This window comes from Labrus mixtus, chromosome 2, assembly GCF_963584025.1.
Source record: "Labrus mixtus chromosome 2, fLabMix1.1, whole genome shotgun sequence".
In the NCBI taxonomy this organism is placed as follows: domain Eukaryota; kingdom Metazoa; phylum Chordata; class Actinopteri; order Labriformes; family Labridae; genus Labrus; species Labrus mixtus.
In genome coordinates this window covers 28,302,561-28,327,686 of record NC_083613.1, presented here as the reverse complement: position 1 = coordinate 28,327,686, position 25,126 = coordinate 28,302,561, and the positions used below count along the sequence as shown (strand labels likewise).

The window sequence follows — 25,126 nt, the reverse complement described above, 5'->3', positions numbered from 1 at the left end:
CCTGAAAGTGATATTTTGATTCTAAGTTGTAAAAGTGGTTTATATGAATGCAATACAAACATGTACCCAAAGCTCTGAACGCTGAATGCAGGATTTACTTGAAGGTTGGTTGAATGTAAAAAATATTGTTACCTTGTTTACATTATGTTATCTTTATGCAAGGTTTTAACTGTTTCTTTTGTAAATGGTAAAAACACAATTTCTAAATTAATTAGAGCCCAATTATAAGAACAAATTTTAATTTTCCCCGGCCATACCATTTATTTTGACACGTTTTTTTTTTGTAAATTATCTTTCCCACTTTAGTCTTTTCAGCTATTGCATTTATAAGGATGCTTAAATGGTGAGTTCTTCTTTACAGGGTTATAGGACCAACTTTCTCTAAATGGGCTAATTAAAACTTTTTAAACTCTAGATTTGAAAGGTTATTAGTAAAACCATGTAGGCTATACATTTGAGACTACAACTGGATAAACACCTACCAGAAGATTTTTCACAAACTTTTGTTGATGGCTTTAATAGCTCACCTGAAAGACACTACCATAGAGTGAACATCCTCTGCAATTAAAGTTGTTCCTAATAATCTTAAATTATTAAACATAACTCTGGTGTATGTGTGTCCTAACAATAAAACTTTACTAAATGTCTACGTTCACACCGACTCCCGCCTCTGAGCCGGGGAGACAGTGACAGCCAGCTGTTCAGAGCCGGAGTTCCTCGAAGCCCCCATGAGTGGGAGTGTCTGGTGATCCCTCCTCACCGCCGGCCAAACCTCGTCCCTCTGCCTCCCCCCCCCCTCTCTCTCTCGCTCTCTCCGCCCCCTCCTTGCTCCTCACACTCTCGGTGCCTGAGAGGACGCATGCAGCTGGAGCTAGAGTCCCAGTCGGCGTCTCCTGGAGCTGAACCGAACCATCCCGGCGGAGGCGTTTCGGTGTGTTCCTGCCTCCTCTTTGAAGCCTCCCTTCTGCGCGCGGCGAAGAGAGCAGCTGTCCCCCCGCGCTCGCGCCGCCGGCAGAGAGCCGCGTGCCAGGTATCTGGCGGCATGACGCACCAAAAAATTGGGCACTTGCCTGGTCTTTCGGGGACTGCCATGTGAATATACGCTGTGTTAAGTCGAGTTTTGTGACCTGCCCCCCCCCCCTTTTTTTTGTCGTTTATCATCTTCGTCCTAGTCTGTGTTTGATGATGTCATTGTTTCTTTCAGATGGATGTGCGCTCTCTACTGCGTCGCATCTCTCCAAGTGTGAAGACTCTTTCTGCCAACGTGTGTCCCTTTGCTTCTCAAACTTGGACTGCTGCCTCGGTTCGTGGCGAGAAAACGTCCAGGGCTCTCTCCCCTCCAGCTCTGCAGCTCTGCACCTCCGTCTCTGCTGACTAACAAGACCGTGAAATGGATTGTATAGCTCAGTAGCCTACTATTACTCAACTATCAACAAACCAACTTTTCCTCTGCAGATGTCCGTCAGGTCTGTGTGGAAGACGGTTCACTGGGATTGACCAGGAGACGCTTAGACACATTTCTTTGATTTTTGGTCTATTATCTCACCTGGAGTAATCTGACCATAAAAAAAAACCAATCCAAGAACCTGATTGAAGACGTTACAGGAGCGGGCACGATGCTCAGCTTTCTTGACTCTTGCGAGGGCTTGACGCACGCGGGGAGCGAAATGAGACTGTGTACACTATGTTGAATCATTCCTGAGGAACCGAGTCGCTTCTCTCCGCGGGGTGTTTGTGGAGCACGGCAGCCGGAGGATGACGAGCGGGACCCGGGAGACGCCGGTGAACTCTTCCCCGGCGGTGGCGGCCAACGCAGAGGGCGAGGAGATCGAGGTTTTGGAAAGCACCGACGTCCTGCCTGTGGCTCCAGAGGACGTAAGTCGACAGACACACAACATATATTGACTTTCAGTCCAGATAGGACCACTACTGTTTCACATTTTTTACAAACACACAGCTGGATCTGCACTTTCGTATATGTGTCTGTATAGAGACCCCATTATGATCCTCACTTTGCTAACTTATTATCTTCTCCTAAGCCTCATTTGGCACAATGATCAGATAATAACAGCATGTGTTTCCATGACTACAATTAAGACAAATAGCCCACAGAGAGGAGTGTCCTTTTTACTAAGAGTTATAATTTCCTCTCAGCTCATGCACCTGTTTCTGAGATGTTTCCTGTTCACCTCTTCTTCTTCTCACTCACTCCTTTATTCTTACACTCCCCCCCGCCCCCTCTCTCTCCTTTCCTCCTCTCAGCAATGGAAGTCCCTGTTTGACCAGGTACGTTGTGCAAGAGTTGCTTGAATCTCTCACCACATGCACGTTTCACTCGTTGTGGAGCAGTGTCGTCTTTCAAGGTGCTCATCGTGTGTCTGACATAATCTCTGTTATTAGCCAGCTGACACACTGAATTGTCCTGCTTAAAGGTCATGAAACATGGGCAAGATTTTAGATGACGTAAAATGCAAATATAACCTTTATGCAACTGAAAAAAAAGATAATTTTACGTGGAAATTCGCTCTACTACACACGTCTATATTTAACTTTTTTCAAGTGTGAAATTAACAAATGATGTCCATGCTTCATGACACTGACATTTGAATGTGCGGCACACCTGGCTTCACTACTAATCAAATCGACTTACAGCTGCTATAGGAAGTATTTTATGTTGGATCCAAAGAGAAACTTGTTAGAAAAACTTAATGTTTTATGTTTTTTAAGTCCTCTGGGTTCACTCATTACCGCCCTTTCCTGCTTATGGGCCCCGCTTAACGAATCCAAAAACTTCTCCTGCTTCTGCAAACAGCTGTTTTACTTCTCTTTCATGACTGCTGAAACTTAACGAGTTTCTTTCTTTTGGAAAACAAACTGGGTTTCATTTGTTTTTTTTTCTCTTCTTCAGCCTCCGTTTGTGATTTAGGCTGATTAGACAAATGTATTTTTAGATCACAATCTAGCCAAGTGCAGACTTAAATGCTTTTCCTGCTGGGTACCAAAACACAGAAGAAGATGCAGCCAGGGCCGCCTGCAGAGAGGAGAGAGCATCAGAGGGGCAGGAGACCCCTGGAGGCTGTGGGTGTGTCGGCCGCTCCCATTGACCCCCATAATGCTATTAGGCTGATCCATAATCCTTGATGCATTGATCTATCGGTCAGGCAAATCTTGTAGGACACACATGCAAAAACACACACACACAAACACACACATTGTTGCAGCCAAGAACCCCCAGGAGAAGAGCAACACAGTCTGGCCCTTCATGCACGCAGCATGTTGGACTGGCAGACGGCAAACGGGCCCCTTACTATCAAACACGCGCACGCACACGATGCACGCGCACACACCCGCATACATAAACACTTCAGAATGCACTATGTGAGGCTGCTGCAGCACCTGCCCACCCAGGGGCCCCCTACTTTCTCTGGGGGGTTTGTATGTGTGTGTGTGTGTGTGTGTCTGGAGGATGTTAGCGGGGATGTTGAGGGTTGAATCGGAGGCTCGTGTCAGGGTCACTCTTTCAGGGGGACAACTGAGGTCCCATGGGTTGACGGGAAGGCTAGCTAGTGTGTGTGTGTGTGTGTGTGTATGAGTGATTGAGCATATTCTATGGACAGGCATTAAGAGGGCCTCTCAGTCCGCTGTCTTTAAACGTGCGGCACAGCTTTGAGTTTCCTCAAGTGGATGTCGGTCTTCAAAAAAAAGCGTTGGTTTGTCCAAAAGGCGAGGTCGCTGCCCGGTCTGGCAGCTACAAATGTCCTTTCACTCTTTTATTCTCTTTTCCCTTCTTCCTGCTCACAATGAGTTGCTCCATTTGTCAAGGGAGTGACCTCGGAGACCCCCAGCTTTTGTTACGTGTCAAAGGAAAAGAAATGATGGGCCACTAAAACCAAGGAGGAGAAGGGTTTTTAAACCAGTCTGGCAACTTGTGTTATTGCAAGAGAGACAAAGGAGAATGAAAACAGAGTGATGTCTGGGATTTTATTTGTTTATTGCTAAGATACACGGAAACAGGTGACAGCAAGTGCATCTATGCATGTAAGTCCAGGGCACGGGTTGCACTGCTTTTTCTTGGCAGCGTTTGAGAGGGCAGAAGGAAAATGACCCATCGACGAACGAATACGCCAGAACACAAAAGCCCACGCACTCCTGAAACATTTTAGAACATTTGTGGACAGGCTGCCCATGAAAACCTTTTCTGAGTAGCCTGTTTACAGATGCACCTCACAGTGGAAGACTTTCACTGTGGGACAGTAAAGGAGGTCTCAGGAGGTGGGACATGACTTCAGTGGGACGACACAGAATTAGCAGATGAAGCGTGGAGTCTGACGTTATGATGACAGTTTTTGCCTTTCTATCAATGTTCATTTGACGTATCCGCAGTGTTAACTGAAAAGTGGAGAAGAACACACGGAGGAGCTGAAGAGTGTATGAAGCTGCATGACGATCGCTCACTGGTTGTGTGATTTCAAAACCTCGTCTCTCTTTTCTGCTTGCTCACTCGCTGAGTATTCCCTGATGTCTTCACACATTAGCACACCCCGACTTCATGTGGAAATTCTACTAAGAGAGTCTGGCTGGAAACATAGGGCTAAGTAGGGGACGAAAATCTGTCTATTTGCGTTCACACATGCAAGTCTTGTGCGTGTGTGGAAAAAGCCAACAAACTGAAGGCTGGACTAGGCAAGGGGTAACTATTGGCATCAGCGTAGATTCAGTCTCTTGTTTCTTCATGTGTTGACCCAAGGACGCTTGGATTGAATGGAAAAAATACAAGTTGTAGAATGCTCCACATTTTTTTCCACTCTCAAAACTTGGGTTGTTCTTTCCTAAACCGACAATCTTGCCACTTTATGAAAACTTGTATACAGAGCTTAGAGAGTTAACTACTTAAGTCCTTTTTTAAAATTCCATGAAAATCTTTTTTTTGCAAACTAGTTTCTTTTAAGACTACTCCATTCCCATAGTTCCTGTAATCAACAATATGACATTCAGGCCGCTGGCTGTAACTTATTCAGTTGTATAAGATATCTTCAGAATAAGATGTACAGAGGGGGGAAAAAAACAATGATGTATTTCTTATGTCAATCAAACTTCATTCCTTCCTCATCAAATGCAGCGCACATTCAAATCTATCCATAACTTCAGGGGATGTAACACAGCACAGAAAAGACAGAATCATCTTGTCTCCCTTGTCTTTTTTTTATGTGACTTTCCTTAATTTTCTATAATGTAGTTCAGGCTGTGTACACAACCTTACCCGTGATATCATTGCACCCTGCTCCCATGTGAACTCTGCACATACAGCTATCAATTTCTGGCTTTCAGAGCATCGGGGACAGGAATCAAAGTGCTGCGTCGCTCTGTTCGCTCTTCCCTCATACCCCTCTCTCCTTTCCCCGGAGAGGATTTTGTTGCTGTATAAGTGCTTTCCTCCTCGCTCTGCGTGCAGGAAGTAAGAGACCTCAGGACGCTTTAATTCTTGTTGCCCCATCGCCTGAAACAAACACGAGGACCAAACACAGACAGAAGCTAATATTTAATGAAGCAGAGGAGACGCTTTCAGGAGGATGACAGCTGCAGTGGCCTCTCTCCACCTCATAATCAGAGTCCCAGCCTCTGTTTGTCCTTTAAACACACACACCTATCTGAAAAGACTGATTACACACAGTGTGTACAGTATGTCATTAAAAAGAAGGAAAGGAGCCTGTTTTGGAGGATCCATCCCTTGCTGACTGATATGCACACTAACGTTAGTGCCCCTGAATGTTCGGATTGGATTTATCTGATAAACCGCATTAAGCATGTCTAGATTGGACCCCAAAATGAACCAAACATTCCTGTTTTGACTTTAGAAAAGCACATCACTTGGATTTTCTTGAGTCTGGAGGAGCTAAATGGAACGTGTTTTGTAAGAATTCCCTGATTTTTTTATGTCTCAGGTTCACTTTTAGGAATTTTAAGAACCAGGAAGCTATACTGTTTAAAGTGTCCTCCTCACAGTTAGTGATTTTGCAGAATGTGGATTATGAAGGGCTATCCCTACAGCACAGACACACTGTGTTATCTAGGGAAACCTGGGAATGCCCCCCTTAGATAACGAGTGCTTGTATTGCCTGAGATTGGAAGTCCCCAGGTGAACAGACTGAAACCTGGCTCAACTCAAAGTAGATGGAAGACTTGTAGAGACGAGATTTATACAAACCATTGACTTTGTGTGGTTTTTCTGTGCTGTAGAATCATGCTTTTTCTTCGATCGCTGGTCACTGCAGAATGTTTGACCTATGTTGTGACAGAAGACTAAAAGCATGAAGAGCATCTGTGGACAGAAAACATTGCTTTGTTTCTAGGCTTTGTATGTCCATGTGTGCGTGTAATAGATCTCTAGATATGTCCCCAGTTTTTTTTAGTGTTGACAGCCTGCTCCCAACTGCATGCTTAAACGCCCCAAGCACGCGCCTGCAGGAGCTTAGAGATTAAACACTTTCACATGGCTGCATACTTTCCATGAAAGTGTTTCCCCCCTTCATTTCTTGCTTGGTGGTAGAGAACAGCCCTTAAACGGAGCTATGATCCCCAACACATTACTGTAACTGCACATAAAAAAGTCTTTTTGATCTTTTAGGAATGTCTTATAGCCAGAGGGGCTTAAGTCGGTGCTATGCTGTTGTACCGAGCGCGCTGCATTATCTACATGGTACACATTTTGTAATCACACCAGTGCTTCTGAAACTGCCTTCAAATTTGGCTTGAATTAGTAAAGAATGTGAACGTAAACTCAAAGTATGAACGAACTGAACTGAACAGAACTAGTCCTAGACAAGAACACGTGTGACGCTCCCAGTCCGTGGTGCTTTGAGTTGCTGAGCACTGTTTGCCAAAGTCGAATAAGCGGCGTCCGACATAGCTTCGGTATGCTTTTCAAAGTAAAAGCCTGATCTGTTTTATTTCTACGACGAGTCTACCTGCGCTTCAGATGATTATTTTATTCTGAATTGTATCATGGGCCAGTTACTTTGTGAACAAGTCACTTGCAGGTGGTTTAGCTTTCTCCTGGGCTCCCTGCTAAATGTTTGTGTTTTGACACAGAGTTTTGCCCTGAATATTTATGTGGAGAGCCTCTTGGTAGCAGTGTCAAAAGTCACCTAAATAACTAGCTTACAACATAATACAGCTTTGAGATATAGGACTCAGATGCTGGGGATTCTTCAGGTTGTACTCATGCTTTGAGTACATCAATAGAAACTGCAGGCGGTCAATACTTTTAGCTTTTTAATATTTACACGTGATCTGACGGAGGCATCGACTTTCATCTGGATGAAATTATAAAGTGTGTCTCAGGCTATATAGCTTTAAAAAGTATCAGATCATGATCAAATGCATCAGAATGCAGGAAATTACATCTACTCTGTTAAAAAAACTTTTGGGGGAAGATCCCCAGAACCCCAATTACATTTTCCCACCTACTTATTTTTATGCCTCTTGTGCCCATGTGTACAAAAAAAAACCTTATTTGAGATTCCTGTGACTTTAACTTAAGTATTGACAGTGTGGTGTGTTGTTTGAAAGGCCCCGCTAGTGTCATTAATAAAAACAAATGAAATCAAATAGTGGGGTAGCCACCTGTTCCCGGTGGGACTGGCGTTTCCCTGAGTTTCTGTCATGCGTTTCAACGAGCCTGTTAGTTAAACATTCAGTGGCCATGCCTGAGCGTAAAGGGAGGTCATTATTTAAAGTCTGTCTGTCTGGCAGAGCAGCCTCGCCTCATGGCAACGCACAGCTGGCACCTTCTATTCAGCATCCCCTCTCTGTTTTTTTTTAATAAGTACTCTTCAAATGAATGGTCCACCGCCCAGGTAACTGGCACTTAATGGATGGGCCAACTGGGAACCCTCAGCTGCGTTTACTGGTGCATGGCAGGGGTAGCAGCAGCATGTCCTGCCATGCCCTGTCAGTTCTATCTACAGTAGAAGCAGCAGGAGGTTTAGACAATGAGATCATGACAGCAGTCACTGTTCAAAGAACTGGGTTAGGAAAACAATTGAAAGGAAACTGCACAAGATAAATGATATGATATGAAACTTATAGAGGGATAAATTTGACCTAAACCTCCTATGACTAAAGCATTTCTTCTCAATGCTTTCTTCACTATTTTCCCTCCTGAAAAATGCTTTTTTTTTTTGCATCAGTTTCCCTCTTCTTCGGTGTCTGCCTTGCTTTTTCTCCTCTTTGATCTCCATACTGATGTGCTCATCAGCCTAATTGCCATTGACACATTCACAGATGGTGGGGTCACAGTCTGCTGACCTGTGTGTCTAACTACAGCAGTGATTGACACCGGCTGAGTCATGGAGATAACTCGCCCACCGCTTCTGCTGTTCTCAGACTACTGTGACTAGAAAGGAGCGGCTCCCCCTCATCCAACAAATGTTCCTCCTGGGATGTGTCGTGGTGATGAAATAACAGAGAGAGCCTTTAAACAGTTTTCATTGAAAGATGTAATCAGAGCTCATCTTTCCTCGCCCCTCTGCCTCCCCCCCCCCTGCTTAGCTCTAAATAGATTTCCTTAATGAAAGGCACAGTTCCAGTTGGCAGAGTGTGAAAACAGTTGCTGCTTTAATGCAGAAGAGGTAAAAATAGCTGCTGTGCCTGTCGATCTGTAAATGGAAGAACGAAGACATGATGGTTTACCCGTAATTGGCTGCTTTATGCAAACTCATAGCAGCAGTGTCATGAAATCGAAGCGTGATGATTGATCAGATCAAACAACCTCCAGATGCTTTCTGCTCGCTGAGTGCATCCTGTATGTTTGGCCTTAAAATGTGAATCCATTACTGGAGGTCGGAGGGGGGCAGTGGAAGTGACAGCACAAACCCCCTGCTGAGTGAGCGTGTATGTGTGTGTGTGCCTTTTAGGACCATTGTGAATATTGATGGAGCTCCAACACATATTAGACCTGATTTTTCTGCTTTTAGCTCCCCTTTCATGTCCCATCTCTCTTTCTCTCCGTCTCTCATCCGTCTGTTCTGAAGTGTGATTCCTCGTAACAGTTAATGGAGGACAGCACAGATGTGAGGAGGACTCAGTCTCAGTCTGCTCATCAATGCTTTCATCTCGTCTGTTCTCATTGGCTCTTTGCAGAGGTGACAGCCATGATTATAAACTTATATATATATATAAGTAAACGGCTCAAATAATGAAGGACTCTGGAAGAAAAAATAAGAGTTGTATGAAGGAGCTTACTGTAAGAATTAGTCAAATTGATGTTTCATTCACAGCAGTTAAAAAAAAAAAACATCCCTTCATGTTTTGGTCTTTGGTTCTTTTGGACACCATGTGTTTTAAAACGTTAAAATCTCTCTTATTTTGATGATCGATCGTATTAAAAAGAACCAAAACTTCAGATTGTGAGTCGTGTTTTGAACCCAAACTGCTTTCAAGAGAGAGAGAGAGGGAGAGAGAGAGAGAGAGAGAGAGAGAGAGAGCGAGAGAGAGAGAGAGAGAGCGAGAGAGAGAGAGAGAGAGGGAGAGAGGGAGGGAGGGAGAGAGAGAGAGAGAGAGAGAGAGAGAGAGAGAGAGAGATCTTAACTGCACAAATACATCGACAATACAGTAACATTGAAAATGTATTATGTGTAATCTAGACAGTGGGATTGAGCTTGCTTTGGATTATTGGTATTTTAAAAACAAGAAGATAACCCATATTGTGCTCCTAGGACTTGTGATTTTAGTTTCAAAACAGTTATTGATATCATTACATTTTTATTCATATCATACCTAACTTAAAATTCTGGTACTGTTAAACCCCAGTGGATAACAGTCAGCTGGTCCCTGGTTGGACAAGTCGACTGAAGTTAATGGGCGCTTGTCTATGTACCGCTGCAGACGGGGTCTTGAGAAGCGAGTATGTTGGCCTCCTTTATGTAAAAGAACATTTCATTTTCAGTGTATGCTAACTTTGTGGACTGTTGTGTCCTCTCTTGTGGACTACTGTAGCTCCTGATATGCAGCTTTTTTCATGACAGGACTGGTACACCTACAATAGTGCTGCTAATCCAGATGTGCTACCAAGCAGCTCTGCACAGTACTGGGGGCATTATTTGATTATTTGATCAGGGATATTTGTCTATGAAGATATTTGTCTCCCTGATATCTCATATTAAAGAAGTATAAAAACTTGCTCCCCACACTCTGACAATGCATACAGAATGAGTGATGGTTTAATATAAAGTTATTATGTACTTGAAGCATTATTTGATAGGGTATTCAGATCCTCTGCTATCAATTCACGCCACAGAAGCATTTTTTGGATAAAACAGCACATCTCGACAGAACACCGGCATGGAGGTATAGAGGCGTAGCGGAGGTGAATCAGCACCTTCAAAAACAGCGTAGCCAGCAGGACAGAGCCACACTGTGAGAGTGTGTGTGTGTGTGTGTGTGTGTGTGTGTGTGACATCAATATGGCGGCGCTGTGTGGCTCAGGGTAAAAGTATGATGTCACAGTGATGTCAGAGCTTTGTTACACTGTCGTAAAGGAACCAAACAGTTTCTAAGCTGACTCAATCATGTAACTTCTTCATGACCGTGATTAGTCAACAACATTGGACTTTTATATTGAGAGATCAGCTATGTTAAGATATACATTTTAAATATAGTGTGCTATGGAGGAAAGCCTAAGGCTAGGCCTGAGCCGTCACACTACATTGATTCTCAAAGACTTCTCTTACTTCTGTAGCTGACTTTTTTATTGTAAGTGGGGTTTTTTTTAGGATTGAAATACTGAAACTTGGACAGCCCTTAGTCATTAGTCAGCCCAAGGTTTAGTCATGCTCAAAAATGTACTAATTTAACTATTTTATGTTTCAAACCTCGGAGCTTGGGCGGGTTAAAAGCCTGCTGATGGGCCTGCCAAGATAACCTTCATTTTTCACATTCTTAATCTTGATTTTATAGTGTTGTACCTTGTTGCAATACCTGCCTACCTTTTCCACCTCAAAACGCCCGATGAATCAATGTGCAAAATGGAAGTGATTGTTTGCCAGCTGGTTTAATAAAAAACCCAACTGGAATTCAAATTTTAAAAAGTGTGAAGCTCAGAGGGTTTCCAATTCTGTCCAAGCATTGCAGCACTTTTATCGCGGGATGTCCTCCCACATTGTATCATTTAGTCTTTTATTTTGGGTCTACACGTGACAGCAAGGCGAAACGTTTCCCCCGGGTTACATTGAAAAATGTCTCTTCTTACCTTCAACTTATACCCGACAACCAACACGGTTAAACTGCTTCCAGCTTCCTATTTCAGTCTGTCGGTCTGATCCTCCGGGGATCAAAGACACAGTGCAGGTGCATTCTTTCCTTATGGCTGGACCTGTAAAACCTTCCCACAGGTTACGGTTACAGAGCTTGTTGACAGAGTGACGCGCTGCCAATGACCCATTACACCGACGCCTGAGGGCTTGTGTGTGTGGTTGTGTGTGACGGCTTGTTACTCGTGTGTTTTTATAGTGAGCGCTCTCGGAAAACGCGGTCGGAGAGTATCTGTGTTTTGTCACAAAGTGTAAAGTCACCAGGGAGATAAAATCATACACGCACGAGTACATGTTTTGACAAATTCCTGTGCCTGAGGTCGTACAGGTCCACAGTGAAGCCTGACCGGTGCACTGTTAACACGGGTACAATAACCGTGTGTTTGCTGTGTACAGCTGTTTGTTTCTGTGTCTTCAGTCAAGCGCTTCCAATTAGGGGAACGTTATAGACCAAGTGTAAACCCAGCCAACTCTTTCATTCCCTGCTGTTCTCCCTTTTGGAGGGAAAGTTGAGTCTTTACCCACAGACAGATGGCCACGTTGACGACCACCTCAAACCAAATCTGACATCTACCAGCGCAGACGCATTTATGCCTGCGCGCTAGATTCATGACGCCAGCTCCACTGCTTGGATTTGAACTCTAAATTGTTTGCCTGCTGTCGGATCACTTTGTCTTCGCTCCGTGCTCAGCTGTGCGTGAAGCACTGTTCAATCAAGCCGCCTCACCAGCTTCACCCCGCTTATTTATCCTTCTCTCTGGAGAGTGTGAAGTGAAGTCGAGGCAGACTGCGGTGTAGACGAGATAATGTGAGACACTCATAATTCAAAGGTAAAGGCTTTTTTTTTTTTTTTTTTTCTTTCTCCAGCTTTTTCCGACGCCCACGCTAAACCTGTAGCTAAAGACTTTAGGTTGCGGTTCACAGCTGCTGCTCCCTCTGGATTCAACAACTTTCTCTGTTCAGGTTTCCGTCGTCTGTTTTATCTCATATCAATCTGTTGGAAGATACCTTTTAAAGGCATCAGAACAACCCTGTGCTTTTTTTCTCTCGTCTGTCTTTCCTCTGCGTCGGCATCTCTGGCTTTTTTATTATCCTGACATCTTCCCAGAAGCTTACAGTTTCCCTTCAACCTGCAGAAAGCAGTGTCTCATTACTCGACATTTCATTTCGAGCAATTAGAAGAATGTGCACTCTGAAAGGTGTGGTCCCTGTCAGCTTTGAGCCTGTGACACACTACGATCACGACTGTTGCCTTTCTTATAGAAGTCGTTGTCTCTGTGCAGCTCTGCGTGATACGTCTCTGTATGACAAGTGCACATGTGGCTTCCCTCAGACTCTCTGGGTTGTCCCAGTTTTTAAGCTCAGAGGGCCTAAAAACGGTGAGAGGAAAATCACTGTTTACATTTTAGTGTGGATAAACAGCTCACAATGATTCATGTTTTAAAGACACATGATTTTATTTCTGCTTTAGCAGGTTAAAATATGTTTATGTTTACCAAGAGAAGTGTATACAGTGATACACACCCTGAACTTTATGTTAGGGGCTATTTATCCCAAAATAGTCAGTAATCTTACTTATGTTGAAGCTCCTGTGAGGAATTTTCAGTTCGCTTTGACTTTTGCGCCCTTATTGGACAAGGAGGTGCCTCTTATCGCTTCACTGATTTTGCATGCAGTGTATTTAACAGAAAAATCTCATCGTTCACAGTTAACTGTATCACTCATCAGAGCTCCGGATAGCGTATATAGCAGTTATGACGCACGGCCCATGCACAGAGGCTGTGGTCCTCGTCGCAGCGGCCGTGACCTCTGCCCTTTGCTGAATGTCATCCCCCGCTCTCTCCTCCCAACATTTCCTCTCCAGCTGCCCCGTCCAATAAAGGCAAAAGTGGCTCAGAAAAAAAATCACTTTAAAAATGGAGAATCTTTGCCATGGAAAAACGTAAACAAAGGCTGTTTCTTCAGCCTGCTGTGATTTACTATGACACTTACCCAGTGCCGTGCATTTTCAGGCATTAAAAATAAATGTGAATCATAACCAAAAATAAATATTTGTCTGTTTTATAACCAGCTAAAAACTCCTCACAGGAGAATTAAACGGGATGATGCTGGAACGCTCATCAACATTTGATTTTTTTTTTTAGCTCTGGGATTCTAATGTTGGCAATAATTTCAAGAAAATGTTAGCATTAGGAATCGCAACAGACTGCAGTGTTTTGCAGCTATTTACACTCCTGTACACTCCTGTACAAAGCGTGGACTTTAAAGAAGGCCCAGTCACTCCTGGCTGATCACAGTCATCCTTTCTTAACAGACTTAAAGTTGTTTAAATCCGGCCTGTTAGACTCATCCTGCAAGCATGCAAGACTGGGGGGGACACATTTGCTGTTGGCTTTTTTAAATAAATCAATTGTATTTTTCTATATTTGTTGTCCATTACTTTTAGAATTTGTTCTCACAGGGATATTAAAGAAAAGCTTAACCTTATGATAAATATTTTTTAACTCAGGGAAAACACATCACAGCTTCAAGAAAAAAAAGTGGCTTTTTAATTGTAATTTTGAGAATGAACTGATATTATGACAGATTTGCACAATTTGTAATAAACAGAATGAAAATGGTTACAGTAGTGATTACGACAGCACTGATGGAGCTCATTATGAAAGTTACGGAATATGTAGTCCCGTGTGCTAATAATACGAGTAATCGTCCTCCATCTATTGTATAATGTCAACCGTAAATTTACAAAGTGCAGAAGATGGAATAAAATAGTATATGTTTGTACTCTATGTTTATGTTAAGTGGATTCAAAGACAGCGAGCACAACAAAGGCGTTCTCTTATTTTGGATGTCCTCCCTGTTTTGCTGTTGTCATGGCATCCTGGCCCGGCCTTGCCCAGCCTGGCTCGCTCAGCAGATGCCCAAGGTGAGTGGCAGTGCTTAGCTTTCACCCAGATCTCCGGTCCAGTCCTGTCCCCTCCGTGTCGTCTTACAGGGCATCGCTGCCAAAGCCTAGTAGCAGGGCAAAAAGTGCTGGAGAGGCAAACTGTGACAAGGAGAAACCACATGACGCGATACCACACAAAAAAAAAAAAAAAAACAGACCAAGAGGAAAAAACAACATTTTTGACCCTGTGCTCTCTCCTTTAATGAGTTTGTTTTAAGCATACCGGTGGTATTTGTTTCAAAAAGAGGTTAAAACAAAGCTTAGTCAGAACATGGATGTTTCAGTGTTTGAAAAACTAGAATATGATTCATTAATTAAAGCTCATGCCACAACAGCTAAAGGTCTGAGGAGATTCTGCGATTCTGAAGATTCAACACTATTGGCTTATTTTCCCCCAAAATGGACTTTTTCTTTTGTGCAGAAAGTAGTTTAGTGAAGAGATAAAAAAAAAGAGACTGTGGAGTAAATTGTCACAGGCCTTCAGGCTTTAGATCAAATGTAGTGACACTTGCTCATTTCATGGTCGAGCTGGTCGGACTCTTGGCGAGGAATACTGAGGGGAAAATAATCTCACCTTGGAAGTAAGAATGCTCTGATGCTCCATTGCAGGCAACTCATTTGTATCATTTGCAGGAGGCCAAGGATTGCTTTTGTACTCGGGGGTTGAACCTGATTGGGTGTTAATTTGCTGAACAACAATTTTAAAATTGCTTAATAAAGCACATTGCATTTAAAGGGGAAGGTCACATGCAATCAGCTAAATAAGGTCATTGTCAGCGCTGATTTTTGTCCATCCTATCAGACTGGAGCATCAATACTTCAAAGCAATTAACATTGCAACATGCGTTTGTTGCTGTGTTGAGATGCTCGAGCTTCTCAATTAATATATCAGGGTTTCCATAGAACTGGGATGTCAAATTCAATTGTCGTTAAAAGCTGTTATAGTGAGTATATCAGTTGAATACGTTTTGTTTCTAAAGCCCATCATCACATTTTTGACTTGCTTTCTGCACCTTTTTCTCTAGTTTCAATGAGGGGTCGACCCAATCGGGAGCCGACAATCGGCATTTGCCCGATTATCTGTGTCACATTTTATTTTAATGATGGCTCAGTAGAAAGGAAACTAAGCTCTGTTTGTCTCTCTCAAAACTTCCTCAGAATCTTTCACAGCCCTAACCCTAACCCTAGCCCTTGTATTATATACAGTATATATGTTATATCTCTCTGTACTGTAGGGCAGTAAAACAATTTATTTATTGAACCAATCTTGTAGTTCTTACATTTAAAACTTTAGGGGTGGCTTGTTGGACATGTTAGATGACAGAGAAGCTGTGCACTTTTTATTTCTCTACATTTAAAAGTGGTTTTCATTCTGGGTCAATCCCTTTGCAAACAGAGAATCATTGATTTGGTGTTGACTGTGGTCATTTTACCTTCAAATAGAGGTTTGGTCATTGAATGCCACTGTGTCCTTGATGCATTTTGGAGCTGTCGCATTTCACTTTACATTTCAGATATCTGCTTGGAATCAGGTTACTCAAACTGCATGTTAGTGGTAATCGTAAAAAAAACAGGGCCACGGAGGGCCTCCAGGCTGTCCTGACCGTCATGTCCTCATGTCTAATAGAAGTCTGTGCAGAGTTTTAGGGGCAGGCTGGGGAAATAGTTTTATGTGTGGCTGGGTTTATTGCCGCCACAGTTGCAGATACAGCAGCTCATCAGAGTGCCTGTCATGGTTTGGCACTGAGGGTGTCATTATGATAAGAATGATCTCCTTCAAGGGAAACAGCTGCCAAGGTAGTGATAAGTTACAGTTCTATTACAGGTGGAATACGTATCCATTTGTCACTTCTACAACAAAGCTCTGAACTTTTTTAACGGGGTATATATGCGACAGTGTTTAGGTTGGCACAATTATTACGTTTGTTTATTTGGAACCTGGATATTTTGTAAAGGTCTGTAGCGGTAAATAATTTGTGTATTTGTGTTTTCTCTGTGAACTTTCATTAAACCGCGCTGTGTTTCTGTGGATATTTTTTTTGCGTGGTATTTTCCGCCTGAATGTCAGCAGAGTCCACAGTTCACTTCGTTATCTCGACTGTCACCGCAGAGCTCATTATCGTCAGCCTCTCGTCAGCCTAAACAAGAGCTGCGACTTGTGGAGATATTGTCTTCGAGACTCGGATCCCATTCATCAAAAAAAATGGAACAATGGAAGGAGTGTTAAGTTATTTCACTTCCTCTGCCTCTTATGCTGACTTTTCCATGAATGAATGAATTAAGTTCTGTTTAATGCAGTCAAAGAGATCATGTTCAAGTTATTCCAGCCTTACTCTAACGATCGAGAGATGATCTCCGGCTTGAATATCATCTTTTATTCCTCTTTTTCAAAGTTTTCCAGTGAGTGCTCGGTGCTATAAGCTGTAGATGTGTCGCTTGGTGAATGTTGTTGTCTTTGGACAGGGCCAAGCTTGGTGTTTCCCTATGATTCAAGTCTTCTGGTTTATTCCTTTAAACACAAGAAAAATAAGGAAACCATTCAATCTTCTGAATTGTTGGGACTTTCTTGAGGATGTACTAGGAGTGTACCATTTCAGGGGACGTATCCTTTAGTAAGGACCCACCCCGCGTACCCTGTGTAGACCAGGCCAAACTGAATATGACGGTTTGGTTTACAGAAGATTTCCTGTTTGCATCACCAGCTGTTCCTGTCTTACCCTATTGTTACTAATTGCCACTACTGTCGCCTAGCAACCTCAACAGCTGCACCAGAACTAGTTGATATAACAAAGGTTACGTAACATAAGGTTAAAAAAAAAGTTTCAAGGACACTTTTTTAAAATTTGTATTGCTAGCTTTTCGACTAAGTTGAAATACTTATGTTTAAAATTGTAATCGTCAGTCACTTGGAACACTGTATGAATCAGAGTGCAATGAATCTTGACATATGTCAGGTCATGAAGGATGCACTGGATGTTTCCTTTGTGAAAAAAAAAAGAAGGATACATTTGTCAAATGCGCTTGGAGGAGCTTTTCGATTCGAGACAGAGTTAAATGCACTACTTTGACGCACACAGTCTCCAAATGTGCCCTTCAAAAGGATGCAGCCCCTGAGACACTGCTAACATCTGGGCCTCTCCTTTAGCACCTTGAATTGCCTGTTCTTCTCAACATTTTTTTTGCCTACTCTAGTGAACACCGTTTGAAAGAACCTCTCTCTCGCCTTAAAAGGAGAGGGGAGCTGGTCGTATTGAGAGCAGCGACTGGTTGCTTGCTTGCTGACCTCTGAGGATTATGGGAATAGGATTATGAAGCAGAGGGAGCCGGTGTGGGGCTTTCCACCACCACCAAGGAAGAGGAGACAGCTGACAGGCTTGCAGCCTGATTTTAGGCTATTGTTGAAATCAGAAGTTCCCCAAAGCAGGCCAGAAAATACAGCGTCAGTGGTGACAGACTGCATTTGTCGCTCATTGTGATATAAAATGTCTTTTACTTATCCGTCTGTTGGAGGAGGGATTCTTGTTAAAGATTGACAGACAATTTGAAGGGTCCCACCCGACCCAGATGGCAACCTTGAAAATGTTTCAGACAGACCCCCCGCTATAGCATTGCACCCCTTGCTCCCTCCTTTTTTTTTTTTCTTTTTTTTTTATCTCCTTTCTTCTCAAGATTGGGAGAAAATAAGTCTGGGGCAGCCTCCCATGGGTGCAGCCTCAGCCTCGGGTCCATTTGCCCACTATTAGAGATCATAAATCTCTGTGGTGAAAGGAGTGGCTGCCATTGGTGGTGCAGGGTTTTTGATGCTGTTCTGGGGGGGGGGGGGGGGGGGTTGACCTCAGGGCAGGCCTGCAGCAGAAGCAGGGACTGAATAGGAGAAAAAGACAGCCAGTGGCAGCGGCCGGCTCGTTAAACAAATGTTTCTCCCTCCTTTATGTTCCCCTTCCTTGAAGAGCTGCTGAATGTACAGAGCAGGGACCGGGTGTTTGATAGAGGGCTTGGCCGGGTGGTAATGAAGGGTTCTCACCTCTGTGTAAATGGGAGGTTTGGGGGGAAAAGGTCACCGATCTCTATCTTTGTCACCGTTCTGACCCGCCTTTGCCCTATGTTTGAGTGACACGGATACTCCATCACACCTTTGTGTGTGTGTGTGTGTCTGTGTGTGTGTGTTAGCCTTATTATGTCACTTAGAAAAGAGAGTTCATGACATTTTAGTGTCTCAGTGGTTGACCCGCAGTGTTTAAGCTTTTTCTCCTGGTGCGTCTGGAATCTGAGTCTTATTTGTGTGTGTTTGTGTTTGTCAATGAGTCTTAACATATATGCGTCTCTCCAGTGTGAAAGCTTTCACAAGCAGCGACAAGGGGTAAAGTGTTTATCTGGACACATGTTTAGACAGCCTGCGGAGGGTCGTTTTGCTGTCTGCTACAATCCCCTCTGCTTCTGGAGACACGCTGGGGGCAGTACAGCTCTCTCCATCTCTTTATTAAGACTGCCCCCCCCCCCCACCCCTCGCCCATTTTAAACTATACGGTCTGTCTTGTTCCATTTGTCCTCCTGTCGCACAAAATCAAACCATGTCCACCTTAATGCGGACAATTTTAAAAAAGCTCCTTTTTCTATCTGTTGGTCCCATAGGCTTCTGTGAGTCTCATAGAGCAAACAGTCCCAGAGGAGGGAGCTGGTCTACTGTCTGACCATATGGAGGAGCGGTGCAATGGATCACTTTTTCTTTATTCTTTAAAAATCTGCATAATTTCATTAACACTGTTTCTTAACCCCTTGCAAAGTGCATCAACTTTACAAAAAAAAACCCAGAAATATTTAGGTGAATCTCAAGTTTGCTGTAATCTGCAGAAACAAGTTTTTTTGGTTTTATGAGCTTTGACAATGTTGAAAAATTACAATGATATGCACAACTTTCTTTTAGCCGATGTGTTTGTCTTTGCAGAGACTGCTACTGCAGTGCACCTGTTGTGTGAGTCCAAAGACTGTATGAAACATGGACATAGTCTCAGTGACGTCAGCCATTGGTTTCTAAAGCCTAGTTTTGAAGCCCAACCATGGGGATCGCTATGTTGGAAAAATAATAAGAAGGCCAGCTTTACACTGGAGGAGTGGCCTTTTAATTTTATTAATACGTGTGTTTTTTTTTCTCTGTTTGCCTTTTCGTTTCTCCTCGTTTGTTTGTTCTCCTCGTTAGAGGGGGACGTGCCATTAGCCCCTTCCACAGCCTCATCCTCGACTCAACTCACTTTTCTTTTCTTTTTTTTTTACACTTGATATGTAAAAAATAAAAAAATTAAACGATTTTTAGGGGCTGCGGTGGCCGAGTTGTTGGTTTTCACGACTCATGTACAGGCTGTAGTCCTTGAAGCAGATGGCTCAGATTAGGGTCCAACCTGTGCCTGCTTGCCTGCCTGTCATTACTCACTCTCTCTCTCCCCCAGTTTCATGACTGTTCACTGTCATTTTTGCAATTCAATCTCCATGTTAATTAACGAAAGCATCAAAAAGTATCAAAGCTTTAAAAAAAACTTCCAATGTTCAACATATTTTTACCTAAAACTACCAGAGCAAAAGAGGAAAGCAGCGGTAGTCTGTTTAAATTTACGTACAGGTAACTGGTCACTGCTGCAGTTTTCCCCCTTTCATGGAGAAAGTCAGAGCTAGATATTGCAGCTTTTATTCTAGTCCTATAGCATCCAAAGTCTGTATGATGAACAATCTTGCAGTGTTTTATATTGCATCATCTGTCAAATGAAAGCCCTGATGATATTCTGATTGGATTTTTTTCTCTCCTCCAGACCTGCTCCTCTGACTGGGATCGCATTAGAAACCCACAGGGGAATATGGTTTTAAAGTTTAGAGACCGAGTTTGTTCTGGGAAAAATAGACTCTGTGTAATAACAGTGCAGCGAAGCGTGTGTGTGTGTGTAACATGTGGTCCTTAGTAATACATCTCAGTGGCTGTCAGTGGAGTCAGCGGCTGTGATGTGAATGAGTAGAGATGTTATCTGGGCGAGATTCAATATGCGGTGCTATTCGATTAAGGCTAGTGATACTGTGTTTTTTCAATTTATGTTGTTCTAAGGTATTTGCTCAAGACAGAGTGTTTAAGAAATTCTGTATTAGACCTTAATAATTCAAGGACGGTGTTGTGTTTATGAAAAATTAGACGAAAAGTTGCTAATTTCAACACCTTCAGCAGAAACTTCTAACATGAGGTCTGCAATGACCCTCAAGTTCCCTCAAGATATTTCATCTCTCGTGACATCTCTGACACCTCCAAGTGTCCATGACAAAGACAAGAGAAGAGTGCACTCTCAGTAAAGTAGACAGAGCTCACTCAGTCTGATTGCAGCTCTGATATCACCTAAGGCTTTGATAAAACGAGGCAATGATCTCAATCTCTGTTAAATTGCCTGCATGCACACGTGGAATTTAATGATGACTCTGAGATAAGAAATTTGACGTCTAGCTAATCCAAGGTTTCTTTATGTGATCGAAAGTGGATTTCTGCAGCGGTACCATTGTACCTTGAAGGATTAATAATGCTTAAAGCACTCTATTCAGCGAGGATTTCCTCCTTCAGTCTCAAGAAGATGAAGCATGAATAATAATCAGGGTCACATGCTGTTAAAGTGTGCCTGTGGGCAGACATGAGGGGTTATTAAAGCTGAAACTGCACCTGTGATTAAAATGGAATTTACCTGTTGAATCAGTGTTTGCGAATGAAGTAACTGCAGCTGCTCATGTCTTAGTGTGAAGTGTGCATGATCATGCGGTCTATCTATGTGCTTCAGGTCCATGACAGACACCTGACCATGTATCACGCCCCGTTGTGTGTGCCTGCATATGTGTGTGTGTGTGTGTGTGTATTCACATATGCCCACTAAAGACATCTTCACACCGACCAACGTTGCCTGGTTACAGGCCAGTTGGCAAGGAAACGGTGACGGCCCATACTAATTTTGTGATGGCCTCAGACGACCGTGTGCGTTTCTGTGTGTGAGTGAGTGTGTGTGTGTGTGTGTGTGTGTAAGTGTGTGTAGGGATGTGTGGGAAATGAGTGAGAGTTTCTGATGTGTCAAGTCAGTCAGGTGACCCAGCTTTCTGATCATAAGCCTGACGGACACAGCGTTGGTCAGTCATCCCTGCAGCCAACGTGAAACACACTTCTGTGAAAAAACACAGACACAGTGAGCTATTAGGTGACCTACCTGTAATATTTTAAACGACATCGGGACGTGCAATATGGAAATAGATCTTTCTTTCTTCTATCATGCAATGTTGGGTTTAAAGCAGAGAATTAGGGATGTGCAGGATAAGCAGACTAAACGATTTAACGTCATCACCCTTGTGTGTTACACATGTTGTGTGTAAGCTGTAATGCACCCTCCCGGCAATAGCGGGAGCTGTAGCTCCAGTTAAGTGCTGCTGCCATTCTGTCATAATGGTCAACTATCTTGATGTAAACCAGCACAAATGTTGGACAGAATTTTATGTTTCCTATGCTTAACCAGCACAGGCGTGCGGATATTAACCTTCAAGAAGGACTGAGGGTCGTGCTAGCATTGCTGACGTTAGCCACACTAAATTGATTTACCTGCAGATGCTTTCATCTGTGCCTAGTATGGATTCAACAATATCAAAACCTCATGACAGGATAATATCACAATAACAAGATGTTCTAAACTTTAGTTTTGTCGACTAGTCTGAATTTAAAATAACATTCTAGTGACAGGGAAATAGTCGCAAGAAACAGCCCAAGAATTCATTCATATCAGCCGGCTTTGCACTATTGAGAAACTCTTCTTTCTTGCCATTGTGTGTTTTTAAGGAGTACAACACTAAAGCAGAAGAAAACTGAATTTGTTTTGCATATAGATGAGCACAGCAGCGCAACAGTTCTAAAGATTGATCTTGGTCACCGAATGTGGGATGCTTGTAGTGAGAATCGACTGCTTTTACGTTAAACAAAACAAGAACCAAAGAATGAGAGAAAAGAGAGAACATTAGACCGCATGCAGAGGAAGTAATTACCTGTGGCAGAAGACTGTGTGTGTTTTCTATCACATAGGACAGAAGAGAGCAGCCAAGAGGAGAGAATAGGGGTTGAGAAAAGGAATAGGAGTAAGAAGGAGGACAAGGATAAAAAAAAAAAAGTATAAGAGAAAAAGAAGAAGGGAGAGGAGATACTGTGGCTATCCGGGCCTGTCAGTCAGCTCTGTCTGTGCCTGCTGATAAGACTCATCTGCTGAATATAACTCCAAATGTCATGTACTTGAAAATTCAGTTTTTTGGTCTGATATTCCGACTTTGACTGAGTGTAGTATGACATTCAGGTTGAGGTAGGATCCTGTGCTCGGTTGAGAAATCTGTATCCTTACCACAGGAGGTGGGTTTGATCCTTGTTCTTCCACAGGAGTTTTCCTTCAAGTTTTTTTTTTTTTAATTTTATGAGAAAACAAATATGGCTCTCAATTACTGAAATGTGTGAGGACAAGTTTGAGTCTCTAGAAAAGCTCAATGAGGCATTATTTAACCCTCACACCTCGAGTTTAGATCTCTGCTTTTTAAAAATCATTCAGATATGAAAACCATTCGCTTTGATGATTTATTAAGTTTCTGTTATCACAGCTCAGGCTTAGTGAGCTAGTTAAACAGAGAGAGAAAACACAGTTTTAAAAGTGATCATATATTCTGTTTAATGGAAAAGCCATTGCAAACAACCTCATACAAAAATCTGAAGACTATGAATCAGTAATGATCGCAGTGATTAATGTGTGTGTGGAGTTAGGGACAAAAACAAAGCAAACAACAAACAAAAGGAGGGAGGGAGTGACACAGAACAGCCAGAAGAGCACTGATACAGTCAGGGGTCTGTTACACTGGACTCTCTTGATGTTCTATTAACTCTGCCATGCATTGCAACTGGATAATGTTCCCTACAAATACTCTTTCATGCTCTTGACTGAAAAAAATCAAAGTCAGTCAGTCCAACAAATTCTTTATTTCATTACATCAAGAAGTTTCCATAGGCTTTAACAGGGTTTGGTTGTTGTGTTACTTTACGAGCATTTAGCTAATTAGACACAATAATGAAGTGTTATTGTTCTTCTGCATAATGCCACACTAACAGTAAGCCTGTCAAGTGGGACGAGACAGGACAAATCTGTGAAGTGTAGGATATATTGTCATAAAAGCTGCTTTTGTGTAGCTTCAAATTTTAAATGTTTTTTTCTTGAAAGTGTGTCAAAGACATGAAGGCTGTTTTCAAATTTCGTTTGCTGCAGCTGTGGTGGTTGCATTAATATATCTTTAAGGTACTCATTGTTCTCCGCATCCTCTTTTTTTATCCCGGCCAACCTATCCATTAAAACAAACTACAAACAACACTTTATCCCCTGTTGGTGCTTAGTCCACGTCTTTGGTCTCGCTTCCTCTTACTCTGTCTTCCACACTTCAAAGCAGAGAGACCCAGTCTGCTCCCTGTCCTATAGTAATCATCCACCGGCACAATAAGACAGGGAAAAAACAAGTTCAAGTGTGCAGTCTGCGCAACACTTACCCCTCAGTCCTTCAGTTGAGTTCCCCCCCCCCCCACCCCCGGGGCGGAAAAGCAGCTTGTATTCAAACATGAGTAACGAGGGGAGAGAAATGGAAGAGAGGGTGAGAAACTATGGATGAGCTGCTCTTTTTAATGAAAGTGTCTTATTATATGGAGCGCTGTGCTGGGAGGAGTGAGGTCCTCTCTTGGAGCTTGTTGATAGAGCTGATTTATGCCGTGTCAGATTGTTGCCTAATTGACTAAGTTTGTGCACAGCTGAAGATTATCCATTAAAGGCAGTCGTTTGAGTTTCCACCTCCACCCGCCTGCAACGTTCAGGCAAGCTCTGCTGGATTATTTAAAAAAAAACAAAGCAACGGTTGCACACACATAAACACGTTGCAAAAGTCCTAATTTGTTATAATGTACATGAAAATGTTTTCACTTACTATGTGTACATTTACCTTTTGAATAGTGGTGCAATGGATCCCAGTTTATCCTTGACCCTTTCAGATCACCTTCAACGGTTGGGATCGCATGTGATCCCTAGATTAATGGACGTTTAATCGTGAATGTGTTTAACAAAAAACGGCAACTAAATCGCCATGCATACTCTCAGCGTTCGCGTACACCCAGTGGAGATCCGCTGAAGAAATACGCAGACACTTCACTTCACACTTTAAAAATAGTTTTATGCAACTTTTTCACTCACTTTCATCCAGAAAAAAGGGGTCATGTGGGTGTTGTTATTTCATTGTGTATGGATGCTTTGTGTCAAATTGTGCTTCGACTTTTCCCTCTCCCCCCTGTCTGCCTCCCTCCCCTCTCTCTTTCTTACCTGTTGGTGGTCTTCGACTTAGTAGTAGCTATTAGAAGTCTTGTTGAGGCATTAGTCATGTCTCTGAAGTGTGACGTGGGCAGAGCGCAGGCTGGGCCGGCAGGGGCCTTGACATGCATGGCGAGCTGGTCTTTATGTGAAACAGACGGCTGACCTTTTCCTGCTAAATCCTCCGCGATGGGAGAGGTGACGTCTGGGTAATTTATGGTGTGAATCTTTTCAGCTCATCACATCTCTCCCTCCTGCGTATCGGCGCTCTCTGCTGTCGCTGTGACACTCAGCTGTCAAGTGACACCAGCAGGGGGGGGGGGTTGACTTGGACGAGCAGGGAAGGGATTGGATCTGCCCGTCTGTGTTTGTCCCGAGTTGGAAAATTGGTTCCAGGCTGAGATGAAGGCAAAGATCAATTGAAACGCTTTGATGATAATGAAATTGAAAAAGAGGAGTGAGAATCTGAGTGACAGCCGGACTTAAGTGAGTCATTC

General features: G+C 43.0%; 1 protein-coding gene across 1 annotated transcript in view; it reads left to right on the top strand.

Annotated features, from left to right (window-relative positions):
* The first annotated feature begins 836 nt into the window (after nt 1–836).
* Nucleotides 837–25,126, top strand: part of rhbdl3 (rhomboid, veinlet-like 3 (Drosophila)) — a 58,962-nt gene continuing 34,672 nt past the window's right edge. Inside the window, exons 1-2 of the mRNA XM_061060120.1 lie at nt 837–1,030; nt 1,205–1,875. Coding sequence (XP_060916103.1) covers nt 1,756–1,875 — 120 coding nt within the window. The 5' untranslated portion in view covers nt 837–1,030; nt 1,205–1,755. The remainder of the gene's footprint in view (nt 1,031–1,204; nt 1,876–25,126) is intronic.